The sequence below is a fragment of the Ictidomys tridecemlineatus genome, chromosome 11 (genome assembly GCF_052094955.1).
Source record: "Ictidomys tridecemlineatus isolate mIctTri1 chromosome 11, mIctTri1.hap1, whole genome shotgun sequence".
Taxonomy (NCBI): Eukaryota; Metazoa; Chordata; class Mammalia; order Rodentia; family Sciuridae; genus Ictidomys; species Ictidomys tridecemlineatus.
In genome coordinates this window covers 127,312,776-127,333,894 of record NC_135487.1, presented here as the reverse complement: position 1 = coordinate 127,333,894, position 21,119 = coordinate 127,312,776, and the positions used below count along the sequence as shown (strand labels likewise).

The following is a 21,119-nucleotide window of genomic DNA, read 5'->3' as shown; positions in this document are numbered from 1 at the left end:
GATTTCCAGAAGAGAAGGATCAAAGTAAACATTGGAGGAGACAAAATGTCACAGGGCCCAGAAGAGGGAGTGATTAATCCGCACTGTGGGGAGGTGGTGCGGAGCCAGGCGGGAAGGATGAGTAGGATCCTGACAGCTGGCGATGGCGTCCTCGCAGGAAGAGGGAACAGCTTAGGCAAAGGTGGAGGCCACGCACGGCCCTCCTCCGGCCCCCTCGCGGAGCTGGGAAGCCTGTCAATATTGTCGCACCTCCTGGCTTCAGAAGTCGGAATCCCAGGCCTGCATCATTCGCCCTGGAGGCCTTTAACCCATGATTTATAATAGGTGGGTTTCTAAAAGATGCTAATTTCTCAGACGAACCAAAGCACCCTCCTGGGGACCGAGCCCCCTTTACTGCATTCCAACCCCAGGAACACACACCCTGACCAACAACAGACCCCTTCTCCCACCCCGCTCCCTCGTTAACACCACCCCAGGCCACACAGGCTCCCCGCAACAGCGCCTGCTCACCCGCCAGACAGGAAACGCATCGGGAGGGTTTTAAACAATTTTAAAATGTGCCTTCAAAATTTACAGCTTGCTCTACTTGCCTGAGGGAGGAACCCAGCCCCTTATATAAATATCACCCCAAACAGGCCTGCTCTACATCCCACCCAGACAGGGCAGCTGGGTTTTCTATGCCAAGTTGGGAGGAGGGATTGGGGGGATTGTTTGTCTTGATTTTTTCCCCCATTATTGCTCTGCATCCTGAGGTTCCCTGTCAGCTGTGTGTCCTGTGGTCACTGGCTCTGGGCAGGGGGGTGCTCTACCACTGAGCTACACCCCAGCCCTTTGTATTTTCTATTTTGAGACAGCTTCTTGCTAAGAGGATGATGCTGGCCTCAAGTTTGCCATCCTCCTGCCTCGTTCTCCCGAGTTGCTGGGGTTCACTGGCTTTTTTTTTTTTTTTTAATTATTATGTTTATTGTAGACACTCCTTGTAGCCAGAGGACAGGAGGCTCTTTCCTTGTTCCTCAGCCCACCAGTCACCTGGCCAGGGACAACACCATTTGGCAGGTTCTGGGTGGACCTAGGAGGAAACATCTCAAAGGAAGGGTTTCCTGGCCGTGAATCAGACAGTTCCTAGAATCAGGGCAGCTGGGGACAGGGGAAAAGTCCCTGTCCCTGCAGCAGGGTTAGGACAGAGCCCTCTTGAGAGAGGAGCTAAGCCTCAGTCCCCTGTGTCCACTGCTGTTTGTTGTCCACTGTGACTGAAATGTGATTTTCAGGCAGGAAGAGTCACATGTTTTAAGTGCCATTGGCCCTTCGTACCTTTGGTTTCCTCATCTATACATTCAACCACCTGCAGATGGAAAATATCCAGAAAATACCTGTGTCTGTACTCAACAGGGATAGACTATTTCCTCATCATTATTCCCTAAACAATACCCTATAACAACTATTTACACAGCATTTACATTGTATCAGGTATTGTAAGTCACCCAGAGATGATTCAAACCATCCAGGAGGATGTGCATAGGTTATACGCAAAGGCTACACTGTCTTATGGAAGGCACTTGAGCATCCCTGGGGAATCCTGGCACCAATCCCTCACAGCTACCCAGGGCTGCCTGAATATAGGTCAATTATAGCTTGACAGATGTCTACGCTCCTGGAACCACCACCCAAACAGGATAAAGAACTTTTCCATCTCCCAAGGAAAGTCCCCGAGCCCCCTTCTCACGCAGGATTCTGTAGGAGACAGTGAGAGACACAGGGAGGAAGAGTCTTGGATATGTCCCTGACCTGGTAAAGGTTTGAGCCAGGTGACTGGCTTTTTTTTTTTTTTTTTTGGATCCTGGTGATTGAACCCAGGGGTAACTAACCACTGAGCCACATCCCCAGCCTTTTTTACATTTTATTTAGAGTCAGGGTCTCACTGAGATGCTTAGGGCCTTGATAAACCGCTGAGGCTGATTTTGAACCCATGATGCTTTCAAGCCACGGGGACTTCAGGTGTGGCCACCGCGCCTCGCCAGATGACTGGGTTTGATGAGGGCCTTGGAGCCTCACAGCCTGACGGAAGCTTTTTTTGTGACTAAACGCAGCCCAGAGTTGGAGGGAGGGCCCACCCCACCCTACATGAACAGACCCACCTGCTGAAGGCAGGCTGGCGGCGGGGTCCCCAGCCCCTGTCCTGTCTTCCTTGGCTGCCCTTGCCCAGAGCAGGACTCGTCCCTGACCTTGCTCGAGCTTTCTGCAGAGGAATCCGTCTGCAGAAGGTTGCTGTCCCGGAGGGGCCACGACAAGACATTCATCAGAGCCTGGTGGCTTGTAAGAACACTGGGTTCAGAATCCTCAGACTGTCAGGAGAGCGCCTCACAGGGGTGTGCGAGCCAGAGAGGCCCAGGATGCTCCCAGAAAGATAAGAACCCCACTGCAGCACAGCAGGGTGGCAAGCACCCAAAGCCGTCCTCAGTCCAGCCTCAGGGAAACCCAGGGGCTTCAGGGATGGAATCAGCTGAGGTGACACAGGAGGGCAGAGACTCCTGCTGCCCCTCCTCCTCCAGCAGGACACATTGCACCTGCTGTGCTCTAAGCACAGAGCAAGTTTATGAGCCCACATGAAGCGCCCTTGGGAGCCATCAGCAACATCTGAGTGGAGGTGTGCCCAGCACTGGAGGCCCTGTGTCAGTAGTCAGGGGCAGGGGCTAGCCGAAATGTGCGGTTATCTCGGAGTCCTACAAAATGAAAATCATAATTACTATAATAAGAACTAATCCCAAGGTCCTTGCCTATGCCAGACCCACTAGCCCTTCTAACTACATACATTATCCCATTTAATCCTCCTCATGAGCCTATGGGTGGGCGTTATTTATTTATTTTTTGGTACCAGGGATTGAACCCAAGGGCTCTTAACCACTGATCAACATCCCCGCTTCCCCAGCCACCCCCGTGCCTTTTTTGTTTTTGAGACAGGGTCTTGCTAAGTTGCTTAGAGTCTTGCTGAATTTGCTGAGGCTGGCTTTGAACTTGTGATGGATTCTCCTGCCTCAGCCTCTGGAGCCACTAGGATTAGAGGCATGCGCCACCACCCCCAGACTCCCCCTAGTCAACACCTGGTTGTTAGCTGGCATGGTGACACACACCTTTAATCCCAGCAACTAGAGAGGCTGAGGCAGGAGGATCACAAGTTCAAGACCAGCCTGGGCAAAAGTGAGGCGCTAAGCAACTCAGTGAGACCCTGTCTCTAAATAAAATATAAAATAGGGCTGGGGATGTGGCTCAGTGGCAAGGCACCCTTGGGTTCAATCCCCAGGACAAAAAAGAAAAGAATTTGCTGGAAAGAATTGAGTATATCAACCATGGGAGGTGAGATTTGCCTTGGGGGATGAGCCATATGGGACACAGCCAGCACTGTGCCAGGGTCACAGAAGAGTTTTGTGACAAATGAAATCCAAGTTTCACGTGTGCCTAAGTCCATCCTTTGTTTTAGGTCCCAGAACAGAAGTGTTTGATTGGCGAGGCTTTCTCAGAAAAAAAAGAAGCTGGTGATGAAGTATTTAACTTTTCAGCTTTCACGATCCTGCTTCCTACCTGGGCTCCTGGTTCTCAAAGGAAAACCCTGTCTCTCCACCTGGCACCCCCCTGCAAATGTCTGCAGCATTCTGGAGAGATCATTGCTTTCCGTGCCCCAGGGGCCTCCACTAGCACTCACCGTCCCTCTCTAGCAAAGCTGGATAGCATGGGACAGTGGTCAAACAGGACTCCCAGCTGGATTACCTTGTCACAAACCTGGCTCTGCCACTTACTGGCTGTGGATCTCCAGGACATCGTCATCTCCGCTGCCTCGGTTTGCTCTTCGGTAAGCTCAGGGTAATAAGACTGTCTACTCCTGTAATGAGTGTGAAGATGAAGTGAGCTAATGTACGCAAAGTGCTTCCAAGGAGCCTGGGATGAGAGTGTGCTCTGTAAGTGTGCGCTGATGCTGTTATTATTCCCAGGGCACCTAGACCCATTATCCAATATCGAACCCTTTCCTATCTTTCCGCCTTAAGACCCTGGGCCAGGGGGTCCCCAGTCAAATTCAACCCCTCGGCTCGGTTCAGCGCCCTTTTCCAGTCCCATCTAGAAAGCCCCCGGCCTTGCCTCCAGGCCATTTCCCCCATATCTGCCCGAGCATCTTCCTGACTGGGGGTGTGGGATTCCTGGGATACTGCCCTTTTTCTGAGTCCCACAGGCTCCCCCGAAGGCTGTTCACCACATTCCTCTGCTCCTCTTCCCCAGGCGGCTCCTGTGCCCTTCCTGCTCCCCCACCCAAGCTGCGTCTCCCTTCTAGGCCTTTCTACTCTCCCCCAACAACTCTTAGTCCACTCCCACTCTTGTTCAAGACCCAGGTCAGGATCCCCAGGACCCGGCCATCTTGACGCTTGGCTGGTAAACTTGATGATGCCCAGGCCATGAACAAGAGGACAGGAAGGGTCAGGGCAGCCAGCTGGTGCAGGACCGGAAGAAGGACTGGGGAGGGGACCAGAACAGGCTCCAAGGTCATTGCCCCCCCCACCCCTGCCAGAGCCGGGCACTGTGGCCTGGAGTTTTCTGGGCATGGGGTGACCCTACCCACCATTCTAACCAAGGGAACCCTCAAAAGCCTTTCCACCACCCATGGCTCTGCACCCTCTGCACCTCAGAACTCTTGGCTGCCATGTCCCTGTGCATTTGTCACATATTACCTGGTATGGTAAAGGTTTATCTTCCTGGAACCCCTTTTCCCTGCTTTCCTGATATTCTAAGGACTCCCAGCATCAACCGGATGAACCCGTGAAGGCTCAGACCATGCAGTGCCTAGAGACACGTACCCTCCCGGCTTCGCACCGGATCCCCTTGTATGTTAGTGCATTCAACTGCTCTAATAATTCCACATTGCTCCATTTCACAAACAACAACAAAACAAAAACAGAGGCTCAAAAAGTTTAAATAAGTTACCGGGCGCAGTGGCACAGGCCTGTAATCCCAACAACTCGGGAGGCTGAGGCAGGAGGATCATGAGTCCAAAGCCAGCCTCAGCAATGAAGAGGCGCTAAGCAACTCTGTGAGATCCTGTCTCTAAATAAAATACCAAGGAAGGGCTGGGGTCGTGGCTCAGTGGTCGAGTGCCCCTGAGTTTAATCCCCGGTACCAAAAAAAAAAAAAAAAAGTTTAAATAAGTTTCCCCACCTGGACCCAAACCCAGACCTCTGCATAGCCTCCATTTACACTTTACCTTATCTGGCTTCCTGTGCGCCAGCCAGCAAGAAGCCTCTATCTGGATATCTACCGCCTGCAGGGATGGGCCAGGTCAGACCTAAGCCCCCAGGGACTGCAGCTCAGAACCTGTCCAAAGAACCTCACGAACCCCCTCACTTTTCCTCTAGGACCCCCCACCCTCTGCCCTCTCCCCTACTGCCCACACCTGGAGCTCTGGGTCTGGAGGGAGCCGGCCTCTTGTCTATGAACAATCTCCAATTGCTCACAGCTGAGTCAGCACGTTCAGCCACAGCCTTCCCTTTATCCCCAGAACAGCCAGGCGGCAGGGGATGGAAGAAACAGGGCAGGGCGAATCCAAGCCCCACGCTAGGGTTTGGGTCTGAGGTGTTCTCCCGTGGACGCAGGATAGTCAGAGGGAAATGATGGGATTATGGGAGCGGTCACCTCATCAGTCCACCCCAGTTTGAATGGACCGGCTGGACGGTAACTGAAGGCAGGTGGGGTGCGGCAGAGGAGGTGGTTTACTGCAGAGGGGGGTGCCCTAGACAGGTGCATGGTCCCTGTGGCCCTGCCCCCAGCCTCTGCCTTCTGACTCTGCCTTGAGCAGAGCTGCTTTCCTACCCAGGGCCTTCCCCACCGCGTGCTCCTCACCTGGGGCTCAGAGCAATGGAGTCAGCTGTCTATGGACGGAGACCTCTGAAACCACAATCCCAAACAAGCTTCCCCTCATTGAAGTTGTATTGTGAGAGATGAAAAAAACTGACTAACATACACACTAAGGGCATCTATGAGAGTGCTAGAAATCATTCTCTGTCCTGTCTGGGCCTGAGTCCCCCCTCCTGCTCAGAGGGGACGCAGCTCCTGCCTTTGCCCACCTCACAGTGTGTAGGAGTCTATAAAGATGAAATAGTATGTGATAAAATGTACAACTGAAAATACTGGGCCATCGTAAAACGTTACACAAATGTAAGGGATTCCAAGCTGGCTGTAACACGGGTGTTAAACTATAACCTCTCCAAGATATTTACCATAAAAAATCACAGAACCCTGAGAAAAGAATCGAGAAGTGTGCTTGCTCCCGAGACTGAGCTTCTATGAGGGATTTTCTTCCTTTGTGTTTTCCTGGTGTTCCGCACGGATCATGCAATTCTGTAATTACTATACATAAATGTAACCCCTGGCTGGGAACCTAACTCAGTGGTAGAGCATTTGCCTTATATCCATGAGGTCCTGGGTTCAATCCCCAGCCCTGAAAAAAGAAAAGTAAATAAATAAAGTAATGCTTCTGAAATAAATCTCTAACTCTTGTGCTCTTGTACTGTGTTATCATAAAAGATTACAGACAGAGCCAGACATAATGGTGCATGCCTGTAATCCTTGTGACTCAGGAGTCTGTGACAGGAGGATCCCAAGTTGGAGGTCAGCCTGAGCAACTTAGCATGACCCTGTCTCAAAATAAAATTTAAAAAAGGATTGGGGCCAGGCGCCATGGCTCATGCCTATTATCCCAGAGACTCAGGAGGCTGAGGCAGGAGGATCAAGAATTCAAAGCCAGCCTCAGCCATAGGGAGGCACTAAGCAACTCTGTAAGACCCTGTCTCTAAATAAAATACAAAATAAGGCTCAGTGGTCGAGAGCCCCTGAGTTCAACCCCCAGTACCCACCCCCCCAAAAAAAAAGGGTTGGGGATGTTGTTCAGTGGTAAAGTGTCCCTGGTTTCAATCCCCAGTACAGAAAAAAAGAAGGAAGACCAGGAGGAGGAGGAAAGAGAAGAAGAGAAGGAAGAAGGAAGGAGGTTTAGCAGTGCACTAGGGGTGAAGGTCCTCCTGTCTACCCCTCACCCAGTGATTCCATGATGGAGCTCCAAAGCTGGGGAGATGGCTGGAGGGATTTCTCCCACTAATAACAGGAAGGGATTCCAGCCTGCTGCTCCTTTTTAGTTCATCTTCTGGGCCTCAGACATTGTAGGAGAAGCCTTTCTCATGAGCCTCAAGGTTGGCCCTGACATCCCAACGCAACAGCTCTTCTGAGCTTCTTGTCCTCCTCAGCTCCGGACCCTCATCTCCAGATGGATGCCCTCTGGGCACCTTCCTCAAGAAGCTCCACTGGCCCCTCAAATGCATCGTGTTTGTGGCACACAGTCTTCCCTGCTCCCCAAAAGTCATGCACCCCTGCTAACAGAAACCCGGTGTCTACAGGGAACCCAGCAGGTTTGTGATTGCAAACGGAGGCCTTTGCGGCAGCCCCAATCAGAGGCACCCGGACACTTGAGCCAGTTCTGTTCCTTGAAGCTGGGAAGATTTACTTTCCACTTATTTTGGGTGCTGGGGATAAAGCCCAGGGCCTTGCACAGGCTAAGCGTGAATTCCACCACTTAGCAACACCCCCAGCCAAAATTTTCCTACCCGATAAGAGAGAACCTTGAAAAGAAGAAAAAGAAGAGGAGGAGGAGGAGAGCTTTAGAACTTTTGCTCCCACCCCTTCTTTCTGGGGCCCCTGTAGCTTACAGATGGTTCTCAGGCTGGCTGCGGCAGCCACATTGGAGTCAGGGACACATTACTAATAAAGTGAGAATGTGCACTTATTTATTTATTTATTCAGGCACTGGAGGTTGAACCCGGAGTGCTCTACCACTGAGCTACATCCCCAGCCCCTTATGTTTGTTTGTTTGTTTTAATATTGAAATGGGGTCTCACTAAGTTGCCCAGCCTGGCCTCCACTAGTGAGCCTCCTGCTTCGGCCTTTGGAGTACACAGAGATTATAGGTGTGCGCCACCTCCACTGCCTGGAAAACATGCACTTTATTTTTCAAAATGACCCGAGGGATTGGACAGAGGCAGATCCAGTCTAGGGCCCGCCCCTCCCGCTGCTGCCTCACCCCATTACCCAGAGATGCCCTCTGGGGCTGAGCCAGGGAAGACGCGCCCCAAGGCCCTGAGGCTCTGGCCTTCCCCATGCCAAACCACAGGGCACAGAGCAAAGCACTAGCAATCAAGCCGTGGTGCCTGTTCCAGACTGGAAACGCTGCCTGCAGGCGGGCATTGAACCCACAGGTGGGCAGCCCCTCCCTGGAGGTGGGGGCAAGCCCTCCCCCAGGGCTTCAGAGGCTTAACCCAGCCCCTCAGGAATTCCCAGGAAGGACTCACGGAGGGAATTTCCCAGATAGACACACAGACAGACTAAAGTTCTAGACACTGAGCACAGATGTTTGCCTGGGGTTGGCGGTGCTGAGAGCCAACGCAGGTACACAACTTTTCAGGGAGAAGTAGCCCAAAGCAAAAATCAAGACCAGACCCGCCTAGTCAAGCCAGGGGCTGGAGTGAAGAGGGGCCCAGAGTTGGTCCCTGCGTTCCAAGACCCTTAGGTTGCCTCTGAATTGCACAGTGCCTGCAACCCTCCTCTCCGTCCACCAGGCGTCGCCGCGGTTCCAAGAGGGATCGGGGCCGAGAGAAAGTGTGTGGTTGGGGTCGGAGCACGGCATTTAGCCAGTTTGTCTTGGCGGGAGCTTGTCGATTTCCTCTACTTCCCGAATTCAGGAAAGCATATGCCAAAACTGATCGCGGACTCCCCTGGAGTGGCATTTTTATCTTAGATTCACCCTTGCACTTTGGGTGCCCACCGCAATGCCTGTGTCTCGGAGTGTTCCATTTATTTCTGATGAACAACACAAACACATGGACAGAGGAGTGACAGATCAAGGACTAAAGTGAGAATGCTGGGAAAGCGCCAAATCAGGGAAGGAGGTCTCCGCGACTTGCTTGTGACCTGATTTCCCCACCACCTCCTCTCCACCGAGACGCAGGCGGGGCGGAGCGGACGTGGTCCCGCCAGACTGGGCCCAGCGAGTTCGAACCTGCTGTACCCAAGCCGAGGAGCGCAGGACCCCACACGTACTCGCTCGGTGCGTCACAAAAAAGGGAATTCGACCCAAAGCCATCTCCTCTAGGGGACAGTCTTGGGCCACCCTCTCTAAAGAGTATCACTGTCCACTGCCCTATAACCCCTGTACTGGTTTCTCTTCAGAGCAACATTTAACACCTTTACTCAACAGTGAGTGACCTCACTCATTCCACAAACGTTTGTTGCCCACCTACTGCATATGCTGGGTGCTGTGCTAGGCGCTACTAATACAGTGAACAAAACAAAATCCCTGCTCTTATGGGACACGTGGGCTGGTTAGGATGCGGTACTCTCACTGGGGACACGCGGGAGGCCGACACCCAGGTGAGCAAAAAGCGCGTGAGGTGCCGCCCTGGGGCCTGTTGGAGGACAGACTTCGGCCCGGGAGGGTGGGGTCGGCCGCGCCTCCGATCGACGTGAGGCTTGGGCACGTAGCCTGCGGCAGGTGTGCGTGGGGGTGAGGGTGAGGTGAGGGTGAGGGCGATGACCCTGACCCATCGCGGGGTTACTTGACCTCCGCACGGTAGATATTTATCGTAAGTGCAGCGAGTCGGACCTCCTGCGGCTTCACCCCGGGGCGGCGGAGAGGAGGCCGGCGGGAGCCCTTCTCGGCTCCAGACTCCTCCCCCGCGGGGTCAGCGCGGGACTTGCCGCGGCGTCCAGGCCCCGCGTAATTACAGGGGCTGTCGCCAGGCCTGGCCGTAAAAGACTAGGATGAAACAGCCTGGGAACCAAGGAAGCTGGGCCCGAACGGCCAGGGGCCCGGGGTCAGGGGCTTCCCCTGCTACGCAGCCCCAAGAAAGAGCCGGTTAGGGACGCAGACACACGCCACCACCCCGGTGGCGCACACAGGTACACAACTACACACATAAACCACCAAGCCTGCAGACACAGCACTCAGCTCTCCAGCTCCAGGCACACACTCGAGCCTAATCAAACACCTGCCCACCCTCTCCACCCCAGGAGGCGACACCCGCCTGCCAACCCCTCTCCAGACGGCTGGAGATCCCGCCTGGGAGTACAGCCCCGAGAGGCGAATTCCAGTGGGTTTGTTTACATGGCACGGGGGAGGGAGCCAGAGCCGGGTACTTGAGCTGGGTTCTGGGGCCCGACTGACTGCGAGACCAGCTCAGATGGAGCCAAATGCAGCTACACAGCCCCGGGACGCTGCGCAAACACATCCCTGCCCCCACCTCGCCCCACCCCCTCTGCACGCCCAAACACGTTTCCCCTGGTCTTCACACACTGTTCACAAACATTAGCATGCGTATGTCAAAGAGTTTCACATGCTTCCACACACGCGGCTGTGATATTAGTCACAAATGCTTTCACACTTGCGCGCCATCACACGTATTTACACACGCCAGATGTACATGTGTTGGTTACTTTGTCACCCTTCAAGCCCAGATTTTCACAGTCCATATTCAAGAGCCCATTCGCACGATACACACATGTGATGTCACACACACGGTGGCCTTTCTCTCATCTAAAAACAACAACGGACACCCTCCCGGGTCCTGGGTCCCGCGTGTCCTTACGGCGCACCGGCACTAGTGGACAGAGGATCCCTTAGCTCTGGCCGCACACGTTACACACTTGATCACACACAGCGTCGCACTTTATTCCCGGCATCCAGGCGATGACACAATCTCTTGAACAAAGACAACATTGACAAACCCAACAAAAACAAACAGCCGCGTGTGTGTGGGGAGGGGCAGCCAAGCGCAGAGTCCGGGAATGGTGGGGGGGAGGGGGCAGGAGGAGAGTGTGGGAACTCGGGCGCCGAAGACTGGGTTTGTGAGCCTCGGAAAGGTGTGGGCAGATCCACAACCTCTCGCCCTGCAGGATCTGCACCGAGCGCCGAAGCCGGGTCCTGCACACGAGCCTTCGCAAAGCCGCACGTGAGAGTTTGTTCCTTTCCGCAGCAGGAGACGGCGCCCAGTCCCACAAAGCCCACAAAGCTTCAGGCAGACCCCCAAGTGAGCAAACTCGCAGCTCTGGGGTGATCTCTGGGAGCAGAAGAGCGCTCTCCCCTCCCTCCGCCACCCGGGGCCTCCTCCCCAAGCTGCCCTCCTCCCCAAGCTGCCCTCCTCCCCAAGCTGCCCTCCTCCCCAAGCTGCCCTCCTCCCCAAGCTGCCCTCCTCCCCAAGCTGCCCTCCTCCCCAAGCTGCCCTCCCCTCCTCCACCACCTCCCCAGCCCCCAAGCCTCGGGGCAGCCGCGCGCCGGGCGGGGCGGGGGCGGGGCGGGGTGTCGGGCGGCGCCGGCCCAAAAGGCGGAGTCGCCAGGCGAAGGGGCCAGAGCTGTGAGCGCTGTGCTCAGTTCGCCGCGGAGAAAACCAGCGTGAACCCAGACCCCAAGGAGCCCCTCGTCCTCGCCCGGCCTGGCCAGGCCCCGCGCTATGGAGTTCCTCTGGGCCCCTGTCTTGGGTCTGTGCTGCAGTCTGGCCGCTGCTGACCGCTACACCGTCTTCTGGAACAGTTCAAATCCCAAGTAAGCCCCGAGTCTCCCGCTGGCAGCCTGGACGCCGGCACTGCCCCTCCCCAGGGTAACTGTCCTGGCCAGCCGCTGACCTGAGCCTAGGGGAGGCAACCCCGGGCGGGAGGAATTCTATAGCTTTTCTTCCCCTTCACTTTCCCTCTAGCTGGGAGCACCCCACCCCGGGCAGGAACCTGCCGGTGTCTGCTTGTACGGTGCTAGTTCTGCCCTTCCCTTCCTGCCCTCTGGCACCCTTGTCACTCTGAAGTGAGGGACCCATATTGAGCTTCCTGAGTATAGACTGACCCCCCTGGCCTCCGGGGATCTTATTCTAAGCCCCCCAAGCATGGAATCTGTGTCCTCCTTGTGTGCCACTTGGGCATCTGTCCATACTGACAGGTACCTGATGTGACATCAAAAGGGAGCACAGTGCTCAATGAGACTAACCCTGAAAGGACCCCTGAGAAGGGACCCCAGCCTCAGGTATTAGGCATTCATTCTGTATTTAAGATGACTCTGAGAAGCCTCCCATTCAGGGGTCTTTTGGGATGGCATACCGGAGGCACATGCTGTGCATGGGTACATTGAGGGAGTCACCCAGTTTTGAGGGTTCAGATAATCCTACTGAAGAGAGAGGTCATGGGAAAGAGTCAGAAGGACTGGAAGGGTTTAAAGGGTTACAAAGGGCTTTGGCCAGGAAGGAGTTAATTTCTCCTGGGCAGGTTTAGTGCTGTGAGGCAAATGGTACTGGGAGGAAGACACTCTGTCTGACCCTTTGTTCTTGCCCTTGAGTTGTCTGAAGTTACGGGAACAACATTTGAAGGAAAACAGGAGAGGAGGGTAGGGCAGAGCAGGGAGCAGAGGGCCTGGCAGCTGGGGGTGGTGAAAACACCACTCAGCTCAGCCACCCCGAGCCCTAGCAGGCCTGCCTCCCTGTCCCCTTAAAGAAAAGATACTGTGCCAGGTTCCTCTGGACCTGTGGCATTGGGTTGGGGGCAGTACCCCAACCACTGCAGCCCACTGCGCCACTGCAGCCCATCCAGTCCCTCCTGCTCCGCACTCCTGGTTGTTTGTCCTTTGCCTCCTTGACCCAATCTTCTCCTAGTAGTAAGAGAGCAAAGTCCCTGTTTATGCCCATGCCAGGTGTTGGCTGAAGGAGGAGGAGGGGACAGGAAGCCATGAGTAGGGAGGGGGAGACTCTGGCCTTTTCCGTTCCCAAGCTCCCAGGTTTCCTCTCTTTCAGGAAGGAGCCTCTTCCTTGCCCCCTCCCCGCCTGCCCTCCCTTCGCCGACGTGGCCCCCTTTCCCAGATGGAGAGCAAGAGTCAAGTGAGGGCTAAGTAGAGGAGATGGTGCCCCATCAAGCACAGTTTCTGCCCTGCCCCTCTGACCCCACACACACAGCCATACCCAGGACTAGAGAGGAGCCAGTCTATAGTGGAGTCCATTGGCAACCAAGCTGGACCCAGCTGGGGGGCAGAGATGAGGTGGCAATGTGCTGGGCGGGTGTGAGGCTGGCATGGTGACTCAGGGCACTGGGCACTGGCCCTGGGATCTCCAGGCCCCAGGCAAGATCAGCTTGGGGAGAAGGGTGGTGTCACTGTGAGCTGGGCCCTGGCCCCAGTGGTGCCAAAGGGGCAGGTGTCCTGCCTGTTCAGACCAGCCAGTCAGTCCCCTTTACCTGGAGGCCAGTGCTCAGGGCAAGCCTGGGGTATGGAGGGCTGGGGGCTCTCCATACTCAACAAGGTAAATTTTCACAGGTTCCCCTGAGTGCTGGGGCGGGTGGATGAGGAGTGAGTCAGTGCCCGTCACGGGAATGGGGGAAAGACGCCAGGCCCAGAGCTGAAATACCTGTTCCGAAATGGCTTCTATGTTTATCTCTCCAGAGAGGAATTTTAAAAGCCTCCCTCTGCTCCTCTCTCTCTCTCTCTCTCTTCCTGGGGTGGGGGAGGGGCCCTAGTAAGCTAGTTCCAGCAAAGGCAAGCTGCAGAACCAGGCCCTTTGGGGTCATGCAGACTGGGCAATGGAGGCCCACCTCTGAGGCCTCTTGACCTAACTCCTCCCCTGCCCTCCTGCCCTCTTGCTACTCTTACCCAGGGCTTGAGTTTGAGTCCAGATGGCAGCCAGCTCTGCTGTCTGTCTGGCTGTACTTAGGGGAATTCAGAGAAACTGACCAGTTTGTGTGTGGGGAGATCTCCTGCTAGGACCCCACCCAGGATGGAGCCAGGTGTCTGGAGCTGGGGGGTGTGAGGAGGCAGTATGACTGGAGCCTGTGGGTCTTTGGGGGAAGGGAACAGCTCCACTTGGGGAGGAGCAGAGAAAACAGGCAGCATCAGGTCTGAGAACAGCATTTCATCAGAGTGAGGTACTAGGCAGCTTTTGGAGGTAAACAGACAGGGAGTTTGGGGGTGCTCTCAGAGAGGAGGACCTGGGCATAAATTTGAGTAGCAAGAAAGGGAGATTGGATGACTTGGTGAAAATGATTTAATTTAAAGGATTAGGGGCATTATCTATGGGTCTGGGTCTGGTCTAGGGGTTGAGGGAAGGAGCAAACTTGGCAGACTCAGTGAGTTGGGCCTGGGGTGGGGTGGAGGGATGAGAGAAGCATGAGGGGCTCAGCATGAGCATGGTGAAGAGAAGGGATTATTTGGGTCCTGATTACAGAATGGCCCCAGTAGGTTTCACAGATTGAGATCTACTAGCATTTAAAGGGGCAACTGGAGCAGGATGTGCTGACACACATGTGATCCTAGCAACTGGGGAGGCTGAGGCAGGAGGATTGCTAGCTCCAGGCCAGCCTCAGGAAGTTAGCAAGACCCTGTCTCAAAATTAAAAGGATTGGTAAGGGGCTGGGGATGTGGCTCAAGTGGTGGCGCCCTTGCCTAGCGTGCATGAGGCACTGGGTTCGATTCTCAGCACCACATAAAAATAAAATAAAGATATCGTGTCCACCTAAAACTAAAAAATAAATATAAAAAAATAAATAAAAGCATTGGTGATGTAGTTCAATGGCAAATTACATTCAACCCCCAGTACTGGGGGGTGGGGAAGCAACTGGTAGAATAAATTTGGGGGTATATTTATGGGTAGAGAAAAGAATAATGAAAGAGCTACAGAAATATTTAGAAGCCCATCATTGGGCAAATACTTGGGTTACTGAATGCTTTTGTATCTGAAACACACTAAGTGGAAGACTATTAGGAGATGATGGTGTTGGGGGCACATTTCGAGACAGTAGAGAAATGAGATCAAGATCTGTAAATATGGGCTAGGGATATAGCTCGGTTGGCAGAGTGCCTGCCTGGCATGCACAAGGCCCTGGGTTCAATCCCTAGCACCACAAAAAAAAAAAAAAAAAAAAGATCCATAAATATTGTGAGTTGATATTTTAGAAAAATCTTTGGGTCTGGAGTGAAATGTTAGGGGTCATGAAAACAGTCTAAGGCTCAAGGCTTGGGCCTGGCTTCTGAATAACCATTTGCTTCCTCCCACTCTGCACATGCTCAGGTTCCAGGATGAGGACTACACAATACACGTGCAGCTGAATGACTACGTGGACATTATCTGTCCCCATTATGAGGATGACTCTGTGGCAGAGGCTGCCATGGAGCGGTACACCCTGTACCTGGTGGAGCATCAGGAATATGGGATATGCCAGCCCCAACCCAAGGACAGGATCCGTTGGCGGTGCAACCAGCCCAAGGCCAAACATGGCCCTGAGAAGCTGTCTGAAAAGATTCAGCCCTTCACATCTTTGCCCTTGAGCCAGGAATTCAAGGAGGGACACAACTATTACTACTTCTGTGAGTGCATGGGAGTCAGGCACATGGGTGCACCTATTGGGGGCACAGTGGCATAAAGCATATGCTTGGTGGAGCTGGGGTTGAGGCTCTGTGGTAGAGCTCTTGTCCACATGTGTGAGGCACTGGGTTTGTTTCTCAGCACCACATATAAATAAATAAATTAAATTAAGGTCCATCAACAACTTAAAAAAATATTTTAAAAACAAAGCATATGCTTAGGGACATGCTTAGTGGAGAGTCAAATAACGTAGGACCCCTTCTAAGCCTGAATTCTGTTTTCATTTACTCATTCATATCACAAATGTGGAGTGAGCTTCTGTGTAGCAGGCACTCTCTTTGGCACTATAGGCACAGAGATAAAGAAAACATTTCAGAATCTCTGCTTTCAAAGAAGTTGGGAAGGAACACCCATAGTCAACAGACCATAAGAACAGGGTGATATGGTAGGCATGAGCGCAGGAACATTGGGAAAATGGCCTGTGCACCTGTCAGGCTAGGGGGAACAGAAAAGGATGATGAGGGAAATGACTCCAGAGCTTAGGACAAGCAGAAGATTTTGCTAGGCACAGACACATGTGCAAAGCAAGCATGACCTCTTCAGGAACCTCATGGAGTAGGAGGCACAAGGGAAGTGGAGAAAGATGAGTGTGGAGCGTGGACAGGACAGATTGTGGGAATATAAGCAGTGTGGAGGAGTTTATCGTGAAGGCAAGGAGAGCCGCTTGTTGTTGATAAGAATCACAAGGACAGCTTTGTGCAGAACAGATTCAGGGATCACTGTGTAGGTGGGCCCTTAGCAGGGGTGGTAGAAAATAGCCCAGGTAAAGAGAAATGTATTATGAAGGCCTCATCCAACTTCAGGCTTAGAGGAGTGAAGGATGGAATATATGGAGGGGACCATGTCCTTGTCTGTGTCTTCTCATCACCACTGCCAAAGCTGGGAGATTATACTAACCACTGGGAGGGAAGTGGGCAAAAGGTAAGGAGGATAAAATCAAAAGTAGAGGGCAAAGAGGAATTAGAGTGAGCAGGGAGCTAAGGAAGCAGGACCAGACACTCTGGGTTAACTTCTTCTTCAAACATTCTTTCCTTAATTCCCTATGGGTTTATCTTGCAGCTGTACCCATCAACCCCGTAGAAAACCACTGCCTGAAGTTGAAGGTGACAGTCAACAGCAAAATCAGTGAGTGCCTGGCCCATGGGCCCCCTCCCTCCATCTCTATGCTGGGCTGGGTCTAGTGATCTGGGATAGTAGGGAGGTCCCACTGCCCGGGCCACCCTGCACTCACACCCCTCCACTTGCCTAGTACAATCCTGATCTACTTCCACTCTTGCCTTCCAGCTCATAGTCCTCAGGCTCATGCCAATCCACAGGAGAAGAGACTTCCAGCAGGTAGGTGGCTCCAACTGGTTCTGGGGCATAGGATGTGGCTTCTTTGCCAGTCAAGGGCTGGGGAGACCCTATTGGGCTGAGGACCAGTACAAATAGGGGCCACTTATCTTGAGGGCATTTTCCATCTCACCTTGCAGATGATCCAGAAGTGCGCGTTCTACACAGCATTGGTCATAGTGCTGCCCCCCGCCTCTTCCCTCTTGCCTGGACTGTGCTGCTCCTGCCACTTCTACTTCTGCAAACCCAGTGAAGATGTGTGCCACACCTGGCTTAAGGATTGGAATTGGGCCAAGGAGCCAGGGACAGGCACACCTCATCTGTCCTGGGGCCTGTCTCACAGCTCCAGCCCTGGGAACCACTCCCACCACAAGCATAGGCTGCCACCCAGCAGCCTCAAAACGGGTCAGTATTAAGGGTTTCAGCCCAAAAGAAGTCAACTAGCCTGCAGCGCCATCCCCCCACTTCAGAGGGATGGAGAAAGAAGTGGGGACTGTCCTTTCCCTGCCATTCCTGCCTTTAAGCCAAAGAAACAAACTTTGCAGAGATGGCCCCTGATGAGGGTCCAACAGGAACAAAGCTGGAAGGGGCCTGAGGCCATGTAATGGACAATGAGCTTGGCAAAGATGCCCCTCCCAGAGACAGCCAGGATGCCTAGATGAACTGACTGAAGGAAAAACGAGACAGTTTCCTGCAGGGAGCCAGGTACAGGAGAGGCAACATGCTTGGGCTGACCAGCATCTCCCAGAAGACTTCTGTCTGTGGGGCTGCCACAGAGAGGTTTGTAGCCAGGCACTGCGCCCTCCCCCAGTATTGGGTCACACTACCTGGAGCTGTGCCAGCAGGGAGGCTGTGCCAACCTGTTCTTAGTGTAACTTAAAGGGCAGGGCCCACGTGTACAGTATCTGTATGTAAACTTTTTGTGTGTCTGCTGATTTCTACAACTGGATTTTTTTTATACAATATTCTTTGTTTCAAAATAAAGCATTTTGTTGGTTTTTTTGGACGTTCTTTTCTGCCCCTCCACGTTGACTTGTAACCACAGCGTCCCTGCAGCACCATGCTCTGTTCAACATACATCAGAAGCAATCAGATTTGAAATTCTCTCAAAGGTACACACCCCTTATCAGGCCAGAAGGGTGCGGAGACCAGAGTGCTCCCCTGAGCAGTCTCTCGGGTTCCACTGGGCACCCCATTCTGGAAGTTCTTCCGGTCCAACCTCTACCCCACTCCCACTCCCTCGCACAGGGCTTGGCATACCATTCAGGTACTCAAGCTGTCTGGATGAGTCAGGGAAGCTGATGCCAGCTGAGGCATGGGCCCCGCCTCACAGCTCCTACAGCAGTGGGAAGGCTGGGAAGGACACTTCTCAGCAATAAGCAGGTTGGGCCAGGGGTCAGTGACAGGGGCATGCGTGGGCAGTTAATCGACCTTGTGGCTGAAGAGGGAGGGGGACGTCTGACGAAGGAAGGCGGTCTTTCCTGGCAATCCCTGCACGTCGGGGGGGGGGGCGACGAGGGGCTCCGGTAACCGGGAGACCCACACTCCGGGCCACCCGCGACCCTGATTGGAGCTCTGGGTGGGAGGCAGGCGGAAGCCCGCTGCCGGGGCTCGGGAGTTCCACCACACCTCGAGCACGTGAGTGAGGCTGGGGTCCAGGCGCTCCGACGTGGGCGGCCGTGTGGGGGACAAACTCGCGAATCCTCGGAGGGGATCCGCCGGGACCGCGAGGGAGACCTCCGCACCCGGCCTCCGGGCGGCGCAGCCCAGGCGGGCGGCGCGCGAGGGCGGGGTGCGAGTTCCGGCGCGGCGCGCGCGCCGTGCGGGGGGCTCGGCCGGTTTCCGGGGGACGGCGGCGCGCGGGGGCGGGGCCGAGCGTGCGGGGCGGGGCTCCGGCGTCGCCCGCTACCCGCGGAGCCTGCTGGCGCCGGGCGCCGGGCGCGGGATCCGACTCCGGCTGCATGGGGCCGGGCGGCGCGGCCGACACGCTCCTTTCCGGAGCTTGCGTGCTCTTCACCCTCGGCATGTTCTCCACCGGCCTGTGAGAGCGCGGCCGGGCCGGACTGGGGCAGGACCAGGAAGTCAGGAAAGGAGAGAGTGGGCAGGGACGTGGCCGTAGCCGGGGCTGCGTCCGGAACTCGGGGTCAATGTGGAATCCGGTTGAGGGGACCGGGGTGCAAGGGCGAGGCTGTTCGCAAGCCTGAGGGAGGGGCGGCCTGCGGGCCTTGGGGAGGGTCGTGAGTACTGGGCATCTCCCACCCACCCTTCATCCCTCCCTTCGGGACCCCCTTACAGCTCGGACCTCAAACATATGCAGATGACCCGGAGCGTGGACAGCGTCCAGTTCCTGCCCTTTCTCACCACGGATATCAAGTGAGAGGGGCGACGGCTGCGTTGGGAAAGGCTGTCTTGAGGCAGACGGGGGAAGGGCTGGAGGACGCGGAAAAGCCCCAGGGGACACCCTTCTACACTCAACCCCGCGGGCCGTATCCCTCCCCTCCGCCCTGCAGCAACCTGAGCTGGCTGAGTTACGGGGTCTTGAAGGGAGACGGGACCCTCATCGTGGTCAACGCCATAGGTGCTGTGCTTCAGACCCTGTATATCTTGGTGTATCTTCACTTCAGCCCTCAGAAGGTACAAAGCCCTCCCTGGGTCCCACCTTCCTAGTGCACGCCCTGCCTTGCTGGCAGTGCAAACACTACTTCCTAGAAGACTATAACAGGTTGGCACTGCCACCTTTTCCTAGAAGGTCCTCCTTCCAGCCTTGCAGTTCTTCCATGAAGGTAGTCTTCCTGGACTCACACATTGCCCCCCATTCTGGCAAGGCTGGTAGTGGTGCCCTGAGCTTCCACCCAACAGACTGAGAAAGGGCTTCTGTTTCTTGAGAGCTCCTTCAGGGCCAGTGCCTGAGGATGAGATGGTGAGCTCATCTTCCCCAATCACACAAGCATTTATTAAGCTCCTACTGTGTGTGCCAAGCTCGCAGAAAAAGATACCTTCCCTTCCCTAGAAGGAGTGTTGTGTGGATAAGACATCTCCTTCAAGTCACTGATGGGAGACAGGCTGTGACAAGCGTAATACTAGAGGTTGCAACAAAGATTACTTTCCCCACTGGAGTATGGGAGAGGGCAGGATAAAGTCATTCCAACAGGAAGTCAGAGTGCTCCCACACATTTGGAAATAAGACTCCTCTTTTTCACCTGCAGCGTGCTGTGCTCCTACAGACTGCAACCCTGCTGGGGGTCCTTCTCATGGGTTATGGCTACTTTTGGCTCCTGGTGCCTAACCAGGAGGCCCAGCTGCAACAGCTGGGCCTCTTCTGCAGTGTCTTCACCATCAGCATGTACCTCTCACCACTGGCTGATTTGGTGAGTGGGGGTGTCCAGGAGGTAGGATAGATAAGAAGGACCAAGCTCCCATAGCCAGAGACTGTGGCTATACTCCAGAGGAAAGGAAGATACAACCCTGGAAAGAGTCAAGGCAGTAGAAGGGGGAGTGGGAGAGGCAGGAGAGGACTGGTGACATCAGGAAAGGTGTTTGACCTTTTTCCTGAGGAAATTCTTGGACAAGATGGGAGCTTGACTATATACCTAGACCAGGAGTGTCTTTCACCCTTTCCCACAGGCCAAAGTTATTCGCACTAAATCAACCCAGTGTCTCTCCTTCTCACTCACCATTGCCACCCTCCTTACCTCCTCCTCCTGGTCCCTCTATGGGTTTCGGCTCAAAGATCCTTACATCATGGTAAGCAGAATACGGAGGGGGTGACAAGTTTGTACAGTGAAAAACTGGCTCCCGCCTCATAGCAGCCCTTTGATTTCAGGTGCCCAACCTTCCAGGAATCCTTACCAGCTTTATCCGCCTCTGGCTTTTCTGGAAGTACCCCCAGAAGCAAGACAGAAACTATCAACTCCTGCAAACCTGAGGCAGTTCACCTGACCACTGGGCACCTTAGTGCCAACTTGATACCAAAGCGCGCTCCTTGTTTTGGCTGGTCCTGGAGCCCAGTTCATGGGTGCAATACATTGTGGGAAAGAGGACTTTGAGATTAGAGGGATCAAAGAAAGAGCTTTACTTAGATCAGGTGGGACCTAAGAGATGAAATCACTTCTTTTTTTAAGAGATTATCTTTTGTAATTATGAAGGTTGGGGTTTTATCTTTAGAATGTGCCTTAAAATAAACTGTTCCCCACCCCTGCCCATCATGGCTTATTCTTTATTCATGATTCTAAACCTGTCTAGTTTGGTGGAGGGTAGACAACCCAGTTATCTCAGGCTGGTAAGTTTGCCTCAGAAAAAGTATCTGGAAGAACCAAGAGGTTGGAA

The 21,119-nt window shown here is 54.1% G+C and overlaps 2 protein-coding genes and 1 long non-coding RNA gene across 11 annotated transcripts; 2 read left to right on the top strand and 1 right to left on the bottom strand.

Moving 5' to 3' along the window:
- Positions 1 to 1,637: 1,637 nt before the first annotated feature.
- LOC120890578 (uncharacterized) lies at positions 1,638 to 18,603 on the bottom strand. Of its 2 annotated transcripts, none has more exons than XR_013428244.1 (4): positions 18,054 to 18,603; positions 10,672 to 17,858; positions 3,763 to 3,874; positions 1,638 to 2,720 (listed from the first exon to the last, which is right to left on the bottom strand). It is a non-coding gene; the product is annotated as an uncharacterized LOC120890578 (long non-coding RNA). The 2 variants fall into 2 exon arrangements; XR_013428243.1 differs by having other exon boundaries at positions 13,011 to 17,858.
- Efna1 (ephrin A1) lies at positions 11,485 to 17,792 on the top strand. The gene is made up of 5 exons (XM_005331323.5): positions 11,485 to 11,617; positions 15,108 to 15,403; positions 16,521 to 16,586; positions 16,746 to 16,796; positions 16,934 to 17,792. Exons 1-5 carry the CDS (start codon positions 11,526 to 11,528, stop codon positions 17,044 to 17,046), a joined length of 618 nt encoding a protein of 205 aa, XP_005331380.1. The 5' UTR covers positions 11,485 to 11,525; the 3' UTR covers positions 17,047 to 17,792.
- Slc50a1 (solute carrier family 50 member 1) lies at positions 18,128 to 20,993 on the top strand. Of its 8 annotated transcripts, none has more exons than XM_040287661.2 (6): positions 18,128 to 18,176; positions 19,089 to 19,166; positions 19,304 to 19,427; positions 20,000 to 20,161; positions 20,524 to 20,537; positions 20,617 to 20,993. In XM_040287661.2, exons 2-6 carry the CDS (start codon positions 19,105 to 19,107, stop codon positions 20,837 to 20,839), a joined length of 585 nt encoding a protein of 194 aa, XP_040143595.2. In that variant the 5' UTR covers positions 18,128 to 18,176; positions 19,089 to 19,104; the 3' UTR covers positions 20,840 to 20,993. The 8 variants fall into 8 exon arrangements, with proteins under 8 accessions (XP_040143595.2, XP_040143598.1, XP_013216574.1 ...); XM_040287664.2 differs by lacking the exon at positions 18,128 to 18,176 and adding an exon at positions 18,280 to 18,431; XM_013361120.2 differs by lacking the exon at positions 18,128 to 18,176 and adding an exon at positions 18,666 to 18,834.
- The last annotated feature ends 126 nt before the right edge of the window (positions 20,994 to 21,119 follow it).